The 11228-nt window shown below is 41.9% G+C and overlaps 1 protein-coding gene across 1 annotated transcript in view; it reads right to left on the bottom strand.

The window, feature by feature from the left end:
• Window positions 1–686: 686 nt before the first annotated feature.
• LOC144250739 (uncharacterized) overlaps window positions 687–11228 on the bottom strand; it is a 33056-nt gene continuing 22514 nt past the window's right edge. Inside the window, exons 4-6 of the mRNA XM_077793689.1 lie at window positions 6018–6144; window positions 5774–5834; window positions 687–5216 (exon numbers count right to left, since the gene is read on the bottom strand). Of these exons, the coding sequence (XP_077649815.1) occupies window positions 3383–5216; window positions 5774–5834; window positions 6018–6144 (2022 nt within the window). The 3' untranslated portion in view covers window positions 687–3382. The remainder of the gene's footprint in view (window positions 5217–5773; window positions 5835–6017; window positions 6145–11228) is intronic.

Genomic DNA, 11228 nt, shown 5'->3' with positions numbered 1-11228 from the left:
GAGTGGATGGATGGATGGGTGGGTGGATAGATGGTTGCCTGGATGGATGGATGGATAGAGGGGGGATGGATGGGTGGGTGGATGGATAGATGGGAGGATGAGTGGATGGATGGATGGATACACAGTTGCCTGGATGAATGGATGGATGGGTGAATGGATGAAGGCATGGATGGATGGATGGATGTTGGGTATGTGTCTCGGTGGATGAAAGGATGGATGGATGAATGGGTGGATGGAGAGATGGATGGATATATGGATGCATGGATGGATGCATGGATAGGTGGGTGGTTGGGTAGGCAGATGGGTGGGTGGATGGGCAAATGGGTGGATGGGTGAATGGATGAATAGATTAATGGATGAATGGATGGTTGAATGGTGGATGAATGGGTGGGTGGGTGCCGCAGTCTGGCTGGGCACAAAATCACGAGCCACTCAAGCAGGAACAAACTTTAGTTTTTGAAACTGCCGCCAATGCCTGGTATGCACCTGGGAAGATCACATGCGGCATTCTCCCCCAAGTTCTCCAGGAACCCCAGAGCAAGTTCCTCCCCCGGAATTCCCTCCTACTGCACTTCCCCAACCAATGGGAACTCTCCAGGAGTCCCTCAGCAGGCTGAGGTGAACAGCAGGAGTCCAATATCCATATGAATGTAAATCTTAACATAATCATATCATCTCAATGGCTAGCTAGCGTCACCTTTCAACCCAAAATGCCATGCATCATATTACTTGGCTGTGGCTCTTAGCAGATGGGTGAGTGGATGGATGGATGGGCAGTTGGATGGTTGGCTGGCTGGCTGGATGAATGGGAGGACTGACAGATTCTCATGCTAAGGCTGGGTTCTTTAGCCTTGGTCCTACTGGTGCACAGGCCCAGATCACTCTCTGTGATGGGCCCATCCTGTTCATTGTAGGATGTTGAACAATATTTCTGGTCTTCACCTGTTGCTCACCAATAGCACCACATCCCAAAGTGGGACATCCCCAGTGTCTCTGTACTTTGCCAGTTGTCCTCAGGGGACTAGAACTGTCCTTATGGGGGGCCATTAGGTGGTCAGCTTTGGGTGCATGAAGAACAAGGTCTGAGCTTCTATAGCTTAGCTCCCACCAGATGCAGCCTCCTCCAAGGTAGAAGGGAAGAGACTAGCACCTGTCATCTGCCAGTCCGTGGGGAAATTCCTTGAGCTCTAGGGGCTGGGTCACTGCCTTTGGGATTCGTATCTATAGTGAGATTCTCAATCAATTTTTGCACATCTGACTGCAAAAGCTCTTAGGTGAAGTGTTTCATTTTCTTGTTGAATTTTGCACCTGAGAAAGCTGGTAGGAAACTCAGGGTGCACCCTTCGGGAATGCTGGTGGGATATTCAGAGCACACAAGCCCCCTGGGTTGCATACGCCCCCCCCCAAAAAAAAATAAGAAAAAGCCAAAAACTTTGCCTTTGTGTGTGACATCAGTCATCTCTTCCTTCAAACGTAATTTTGTTGGGGTCCATCTTCCTAAGAAGCCCTGTGATGTAACCACAGAGTTATTGTGACAAGAGGTCCCCATAACCCACTCTAAGTGGAGAATGTCACCAAGCAGGTGTGCATTTCACCCACAACCCACCCAAGGTCCTGGCTGAGCCCAGGCTGCCTCCGGCGGGCTCAGAACCCACCTCATTCCTTAGCTGGACAAAAGCTTCTCACGCAGCCTGTGTTTATAATCACTGTTCAACATCTGTCAATCATCACCCCCCCCCAAAGTGAAATCAGCAAGGTGTCTGTGTGCCAGCCCCCCAGGCCAAAGTCAAAATTCAAAATCTGGGGGCCCTTTTTTGCTTTGACAACAGCTGAGGTGGGGGAGGGCTGTAGGAGGAACCGCCCAGGGTGAGCCTCATCTGTCCTTTGCAAACTCAGAGAGTTGGGCACACTAAGACAGGTGCCATGCCTCCCCGGGAAGTTCCATGCTGGCCTCTTCTGGAGCCCAGTGTGTTCCCGTCCCTTTCCCAAGTGACATTCATCTGATTTGCTCAGGACCCCCAATATCGACCGGCTGGCAGGGGAGGGCGTGAGACTCACCCAGCACCTGGCAGCCGCCATGCTCTGCACCCCAATAAGAGAAGCCTTTCTCACTGGGAGATATGCCCTGTAATCAGATGGGTGACTTGGGGACGGTGGTCAGAAGCTCCGGCCTGCAGCCTGGACCCCATCACCAATCTAGCTGGGTAGCCATCCCCGAGAGACTGGTAAAGGGAAGGCTAATGTGCCCTCCTGTCATCTTCCTGCAGTGTGTGCTCAGAACAGGGTATCCTATGCCCTCACCCCTCAGGACCCTCAGACCTCATGGGTGTTAAAACCCACGAACAAAGCCGGGCATGGTAGCACACGCCTCTCATTCCAGCAGTCGGGAGGCTGAGGCAGGTGGATCTCGAGTTCAAATCGAGCCTCAGCCAAAAGGAGGCCCTAAGCAACTCAGTGAGACCCCGAAATGCAAAATAGGGCTGCAGATGGGGCTCAGAGGTTAGGTACCCTTGGTTTAATCAAATGTGAGTCACAGATATCCATGACTCACCTATCATGATATGTCATAATTATTCTGATTTAAAATTTTGGAAAAAGAGAGGAAAGAGAGATAATGAATGACACATAAATCGGGTGTGTTTTCTTGTGTGTCAAAAAAGCCATCACAGCATTTGATTTTTACCCGTGTTCCAGTCTGCTAACATTATAACACCTATCTTTAATGTTATATTAATAAAACAGAGTCTGCACCTCACATGGAAGCAGCCTTAACCATCATGAATTTGTTTCAATAATGGGAGGGTCTTTTTTCTTATGTAAAAATACATCAAATTGAGATCAATGGTCCACTTTCATTTTTATCCATTGAAGCAGCTGAAAGCACCTTTCCAGAAGCCCATGTCACAGGGTTTTCACTTGCTTTGCTTTTCTCAAATTCCCTCCAAACCATGCAGTCTCCATCCCAGCAGCACTTACAATATCAAGAAATATGCTCTCCGAGAAAAAGAAATCTTTCTTTCCCAAGTCCCTTTTCTCATTTGGTCAACTCACTTTTTGCTGAATGAAATTTGTGTTTACCTCAGACTACAAATAAAAACAAATTATAAATCACAGCCAGTCACAGATGATACAAACACAGTTCTCCCTGGGGGCATGTTCCAGGGAGCAGAATACATCCAGGGTGCCCTGCAGAGTCTTCCCTAGGGTGGGCCCAGGACAGGTCAATGGAGGTCATTGACCTGTCCTTAAATCACACTATCACAGTGAAACAGTAATAACAGAAAAGTTTACCAATTGTTTTCATGCATGATTTCTCTGCAGTATCTGTTCTTTCACGTGTGTGAAGCAGACAGGATGTGGCAAGAGGTTTTCCACATTGTTGTTATTCATAGCGCTTTTCTCTGGTATGTATTCTTCCATGTCTGTGAAGGTAACTGGATGTAGCAAAGGCTTTGCCACACTGCTTACATTCATAGGGCTTCTCTCCAGTGTGCATTCTTCCATGAATCTGAAGGTAACTGGACGTAGCAAAGGCTTTGCCACATTGCTTACAATCATAGGGCTTCGCTCCAGTATGAGTTTTTTCATGTGAGTAAAGGTTAGAGGACCGAATGAAGGCTTTCCCACACTGCTTACATTCATAGGGCTTCTCTCCAGTATGAGTTCGTTCATGTATCTGAAGGCCAGAGGCAGTAGTGAAGACTTTTCCACATTGTTGACATTCAGAGCATTTCTCTCTATTATGTGTTCTTCCATGAATCTGAAGGTGACTAGATGTAGAAAAGGCTTTTCCACACTGCTCACATTTATACGGCTTCTCCCCAGTATGAGTTTTTTCATGTGACTGAAGGTAACTGAATGTAGCAAAGGCTTTGCCACACTGCTTACATTCATAGGGCTTCTCTCCAATATGTGTTCTTCCATGTCTGTGAAGGTATCTGGACGTAGCAAAGGCTTTGCCACACTGCTTACATGCATAGGGCTTCTCTCCAGTATGAGTTCGTTCATGTATCTGAAGGCCAGAGGCAGTAGTAAGGGCTTTTCCACATTGTTGACATTCATAGGGCTTTTCTCTTGTATGTATTCTTCCATGTTTGTGAAGCTGATGGGACGAAGCAAAGGCTTTGCCACACTGCTTACATTCATAGGGCTTCTCTCCAGTATGAGTTCGTTCATGTATCTGAAGGCCAGAGGCAGTAGTGAAGACTTTTCCACATTGTTGACATTCAGAGCATTTCTCTCTAGTATGTCTTCTTCCATGAATCTGAAGGTAACGAGATGTAGAAAAGGCTTTTCCACACTGCTCACATTTATAGGGCTTCTCCCCAGTATGAGTTTTTTCATGTGACTGAAGGTAACTGAATGTAGCAAAGGCTTTGCCACACTGCTTACATTCATAGGGCTTCTCTCCAGTATGTGTTCTTCCATGTCTGTGAAGGTAACTGGATGTAGCAAAGGCTTTGCCACACTGCTTACATGCATAGGGCTTCTCTCCAGTATGAGTTTTTTCATGTAGGTAAAGGTGAGAGGACTGAGTGAAGGCTTTCCCACACCGCTTACATTCATAGGGCTTCTCTCCAGTATGCGTTCTTCCATGAATCTGAAGATAACTGGATCTAGCAAAGGCTTTGCCACACTGCTTACATTCATAGAGGTTCTCTCCAGTATGTGTTCTGTGATGTATTCTAAGTGAACTGGGATAAGCACAGTCTTTCCCACATACCTTACATTTGAAAGGAGCATTCCCCATGTGTGTGATCCTGTGCCTTTGAAGACTTGTGTGTGAAATAAAGGTTTGACCACCTTGTTTACATTGATAGAGTTTCTCTCCAGAATGAATTCTTTCATGTCTTCTGAATAAAGAGGAGAAATGAAAGGCTTTCCCACATACCTCACATTGAAAATGTTTACCTCCTCTGTGTGTTCTCATGTGTCTTTGAACATCTGGGAGAGAAGAAGAGGCTTCACCACATTGTTGATATTCATAGGGTTGCCACCCAGTATGAGTATCTTCATGCCTTTGAATGTCACTGGAACAAATGGAGACTTTCCCACATACTGTATGTTCATAGGGTCCCTCTCCAGTTTGTATTAACATTTGTGTGTGAACACTTTTGAGCAAAACCAGGGATTGCCTGTGCTGTTTAAATTCACATGGCTTGTCTTCACATTCCTCATGCTTGTGGCATTTGTGTCCAGAGTGAGATGTGATGTGCCTATGAAGGAATGAAGGGCATATGAACTCCTTGGCATACATATAACAACCACATGGACTTACTCTGTTAAAATTTTTCTTTGTCCAGTTAAGAACTGTAATCTCATTGAAAGTTTCCCACACTATCTTCTTGGCCTTTTAAGTTTACTATATGGCTTCTTTGAAGAATGACAGCACACTATCAATGCTGGATTCATTCATGATTCATGATTTTATCAAAGGCTTACAATACTACCAACATCAGGTAAAGGCTAGGTTTTCTGATTTGTTCAAATTTCTTGAAAATCAAGAGATTGAAAGGAAACAATCCTTTGCAATGCAGCCTCCCTATTGAGATTATCCAAATAGTGATATTCACATTCAATTACATGTACTTTATGCATGCCTAGTACTTTGAAAAAACTGAATATCTGTCACACCTAAGTATATATTTCAGGTGAAAAAATTCTTTAAGAATAAATACATTTCAAATTGTGTATACTTCTTGGGTTGGTCTGTTTTAAAAATTATATGACCCTCTCAGATTCTCTCAAGAACTTCTTTTGTGAGTACAATTACCTTAGAATGCTCTCAGAATTTTTGATCTCATATTCCATTTTCTTTTCATCACATTTGTTTCCTAAAATGAGAAACCAGAACAATCTTTATGAATTTTTAGGAGACAGAATGCTTTGCCAAATCGTAGGTACCTTTTATGCTCCAATAATTCAACAACTGATTCCCTTTTCATGTTCTATATAAATGACCAAAATAAACACGAGTTCTCTAGTAGATTTTGAGAAAAAAAAAACATCTTTATTACCTATAAAAGCCAGGTTTCTGAGGACTTCCAGCATCACATCTCTGTAAAGGTCCTTCTGGGAAGGATCCAGCAAAGCCCACTCCTCCTGGGTGAAGTTCACAGCCACATCCTCAAAGGTCACTGAGATCTAAAATGTCCCACAAATATATACTGGAGGTCAGGAGAGATTGATAGCAGAAGAAATGTATAGTCAACATGCTTGATGTCCACATGAATCTCTGAGTCCCTGATTAATTGTATGATGTGGCCCATCAAATGCTTCCTGCACTCAAATCCTCACAGACATTCCAACACTAGAATTGGGCCTCTCAAAAGACAAGCAACTTAATGTTTTACTCCCTTCCTTTGTTGAGTTCACAGAAAGTAAGACAGGCTCCTGGGTCACACCTAACTTCTTTCTTCATTGCACTCCTATTATAATCCTAACAACTTTCTGTGCAGTGCAGAGGTAATATTAGCGACTCTGATAGGACTTACCCTTAAAAAAGAAAGCTGACTGAGAAGAAAATTGCTGGAGTAACAAAACTCACCCTTTAAGAGAGATTCTGCCAACCACAGTGGCTCACTGTGCCTACAAAATTAATATAAACAACATGGCATTGACTGATCTCTTGATTCCTTCTGAAAGTCTATTGTTCCATCTTTAAAGAAATGTCTAGAACACCCCACCCTCAACTTCCAAAAATGGATCACTAAGAAGCTTCCCCTACAGACTACATTTAGACAACTTTTCACTCAGGTTGTCACAATTTGTGAACTGGGGATGGAGTTCATCTTTTGTGATTACCCCAACAGAACAACTAACTATATGTTTACACATGCTATTCTCCAGAAAAAAAAATAGTCAAATAGTAAACAAGCACCATGATTAATGAACACAAAAATTTGATGATTTCTCATGATTACTGTCAATGCAGAATGTATTAAGATGAAAAGTTGGAACATGACTTAGATATAAGTCAATGACCCAAAAATGTCACCTTATCCAAACAAGAACCTTGCAAAGTTTTATAAGTCTCAACACAATTTTATTAATGAACAACAGAAACTAATTTCTAAATCTCATAGCAACAATGAATGTACATCATCTATAAAACTCTAGTAAAAAGCAGTCACTTCACTACTATAAGTTCATGTGGCCCATAGCCATGTTCTGCTCAAGACACTTTGATCAAGATGGGGCCACATGTGCACTGGATGTCTGTTGTGAAAGAGTTTCCTCCTGCCTGTAATGATGGTGGTGCAAACCTAAGACAGCAGCATTTCCAGGGTGGTAAAGAAGCAAGGTTGCAACCCAGAATCCTCACCTATCAAACACAATTTGGGTGGGAAACAGGTCACTGAATGTACAACCATAATAATACTAGATGTCTGCACTGTGATGGAGCAGCCAAAAATATCACCTACCAGAAGGTTCCCCTGCCACTGACACCCAACCATACTCAAGGACTTAAAACATGTCACATCCTGAGCAGCACAGTATCAGCAGAGGTGAGCAAGAGACCAAGAAAAAGCCTTCAGTGGGCCAGCCTTCACAGGAGGGAAAGATGAGTGACAGCAGATGTCTTGGATATGGATCACATGATGGTCCAGGCAAACTGGAATCCAGGTGGCCAAATGCACTACATCCTCAATTCTGTAGACAAAATCCATTTAGTATATGTTCAAATGTGAAACACTAAAATACTTTTAATGAGCTCACAATAAATTTTATGTTACTTATTTATTTGTGGTAGAAACATTTAGAAAAAATGAGCAGGGATTGAACATAGGGCACTTAATGACTGAGCCACATCCCAACCACATATGCCATTTTGACACAGTACTCAAAAACTTGCTCAGGGCCTTGTGAGGGGCTAAGGCCAGCATTGAAATTTATGTTTCTCCTGCCTCAGCCTCCCCAGCTAAGGAGAATACAGTCATGCACCATTGTACGTGTGGAAAATTAGTTTTGCCAAAGAACAAGTTATACATTTCTATACTGATGAGAATAAGGAAAAAATTCAACAGTCAGGGGCTGGGGATGTGGCTCAAGCGGTAGCGCGCTCGCCTGGCATGCGTGCGGCCCGGGTTCGATCCTCAGCACCACATACAAACAAAGATGTTGTGTCTGCCGAGAACCAAAAAATAAATATTAAAAAAAATTCTCTCTCTCTCAGCCTTCTCAGAATCACAGTAAAACTCCCCAGAACAGGCCACATTCTGAGCCATAAACCTCACCTCAACAAGTGTACAATGTCAGTGAAATCCCAAGTATGCTCAAAGAACATGGGAATTAAAGCCGAAATCAGATCAGAAGCAGCTGGAAAACCTCTAAGCAATGGGAGATGCAACACAGGGCTCTAAACAGACCCAGGAAGAAGAGGTAATTCAAGGGAAAACTTGACCATGGTGAGAAAAATAAAATGTACAAGTCCAACATGGGAATACCACACAAATGGTGCATTGGGGGTCTCTAGAGCATCCAAATCACATTCCAGAAAAGAAGAGAAAAAAAAAAAAAAACAATCACTGAAACTGGCATTTAAGGAAAGCAGAGAAAGAACAAAGTAAGTGCCAATTAAGCACAGGCGGGTAACAGAGGGTGTTGGTGAAACCCCAATCAAGAAATCAGCAGTCTGCAAAACCAAGTTCTTCATGAATATCAGCATCACTGACAAACTAATATTGGTTTAAGAAAACAGAGGACAGGAGTGAGGTTATGGCTCAGTGTACAGAGCTTGGCTAGCACCAGTGAGATATTGGGTTCAATTCTTACTACCACATCAAAGTAAATAAATAGAACAGAGGTATGAAAGCTACCTTAAACATTAAACAAATAAGAAAACCAAGGACACAGAAACTACCCATTACAATTAAGATAGCCACCGTTACCATCCATGGGCTCTTCAACAATATCATGAACATGCACTTGACACAAATCAGATAACTTAGAGGAACTGGCCCACTACTTTGAGAGAGACCATCTCCTACAACTTACACAGAAGGCCAAATACACAAAACACATGAGCCTGTGCCTACTGAAGAAACTGACTCAATAACTCATTACCATCAAAAAAGTGAAATGTAGGGCTCTTAGACATTCTACAGGCTGCCACTAGACACTCCAGAACTGCTACCAATTTTGAACATTTCTTTTGAGAATGCAGAAGCAGAGGAAACACCTTCTAATTTCATTGGAGGCATAAGTTACAATATTATCAAAATTAAATTGATAAAATGAGGAAGCTATGAATTACTCTCATGATCGTAAATGTAAAATGCCTCCACAAACATTACTTAACTGAATCCAAAAATAATTAAAAAGAATTGCATATCAAGTCCAAGACTTTGAAAAGAGTAGAGAGTGTAAACTAGAGAGAAAGGGTGTATGATAGTATGTGTGATGGCTCATTTGAATTGTCACCTTGATGGGATTAAGAGACACACTTATCGTGTGTCCATGAGGTTGTGTCTAAGAGTTATTGGCATGTAGCATAGCAAACTGGAACACCTCCCTAAGTCTGAGTAACGTCATCCAAATAGGATGGTGGCTTGCGTGGAATAAAAGTTGCAACAACATGGTAGCAGCTGCAGATGCAAGCTAGATTCTACATAGATGGGTTTTCCACTGCTGCTGTGATTCCCTGAGTATATTAGACTTTTCCTTTTTCACTCTTCCAAAGCCGATTCTCCCAATGATTCTCCAGGGAGTTTCCAGAAGCACTGGATCTCACACTAGGGTAGCACCATTGATCCCTCTTGTTCAGAGGCTTCAGCATCTTGGGCTGCACAGCTACTACTTCTCCAGCTCCCCAGCCAGCAGACTGCCACAGAGGACTCCCCAGCTTCTGGTCATCTCAGACAATCTAATAAATCCTCTTTTTGTAATTATTCTTCCTGTTGATTCTGTTCCAATGGAGAACCCTGACTAATGTAATATATCAGACTACAATCACTCTGAAAAATAAATGTAATGACAATGTGAATGTACTATCACACCATGGAAGATTCACAAACGTATACATCAGAAACAATGTTACATACTCAATACCTTTTCCATAATAATGCAAGAGTAAAGGAAAAATGAAGAGTTATATATACAAATTTCAAAACTATGAAGAAAAGCAATGAAACTGATTTTCAATACTGTTTACATTTTGAGAGAAATGGGGTGACTTGTCTCATTATAACTCCTGGTTTGGTGGAGTCCCCTTAAAATTTTTGTAACTAGGAAAGTCAGGGCAGGAAGATGACAAGACTGAAGCCAGCCTCAGCAATGGAGCAAAACCATCAGAAACACAGTCAGACTTGGTCTTAATCAAAAATTACAATCAGGGAAAGAGGCTGTCACTCAGTGACAGAGCACATTCCTAGCATGTTTGAGGCACTTGGTTTGAAACTAAGATCCACAAAAAAAAATCAATACAATTAAGGTATTCTGTTCATTTACACTATAACAAAGTTAAAAATAATTAAAAATAATAAAAATAAAAAATGCTGGAGATGTGCTCAGTCATCAAATGCCTCTGGGTTAAATCCCTAGGGTTACACAAAACCACTATCAAAAAACGCTTTCACAAACTTGAAAGTATTTTTTGAATGACAACAGCATGAGCAAGTCCCTGGCTTAAATCCCACCACTTAATACATAAGCAAATAAATCAATAAAAGTCCACTTTCTTGGGCTGGGAAATAGCTCAATAGTAGAGCCAAGCATGCATAAGACCCTGGGTTCAATCTGAATCAGGGCACAAACACACACACACACACTCACAAACACACACACACTATATATATATATATATATATATATATATATATATATATATATATATATATATATATATATATATAAACTCTACTAAATTTCATGTCATGAATGACAAAAAAAATGATTACAATAGGAAACGTACAAAATGAGAGGCATAAAATACAATAAAATTAATAGAAAGACAATAGAATTTTTTACCAAGGAGATTAAGGAGACTAAACTTCCCCATGATCTACATTGTCTGAAAAACCCTGAGCATTTTAGAAAATTCTGTGAAATCCAGGGCCAGGTGTGCTGTGCTTCTTGGTGAGCTTAAAAAGAAAAAACCCTACTTCTAATAATGGAAAAAGGAGACCATGTTTAAGATGATTGAAAATCTTGTAGTGATCACAGTGAGTGTAGACAGAGAGAATTCATTTACCTCCCAAATTTCATAAGCTAACAGTCCAGCTCCCAAC

This window comes from Urocitellus parryii, chromosome X, assembly GCF_045843805.1.
Source record: "Urocitellus parryii isolate mUroPar1 chromosome X, mUroPar1.hap1, whole genome shotgun sequence".
In the NCBI taxonomy this organism is placed as follows: domain Eukaryota; kingdom Metazoa; phylum Chordata; class Mammalia; order Rodentia; family Sciuridae; genus Urocitellus; species Urocitellus parryii.
The sequence above is the reverse complement of the archived record's forward strand: the minus strand, read 5'-3'. Positions and strand labels throughout refer to the sequence as shown.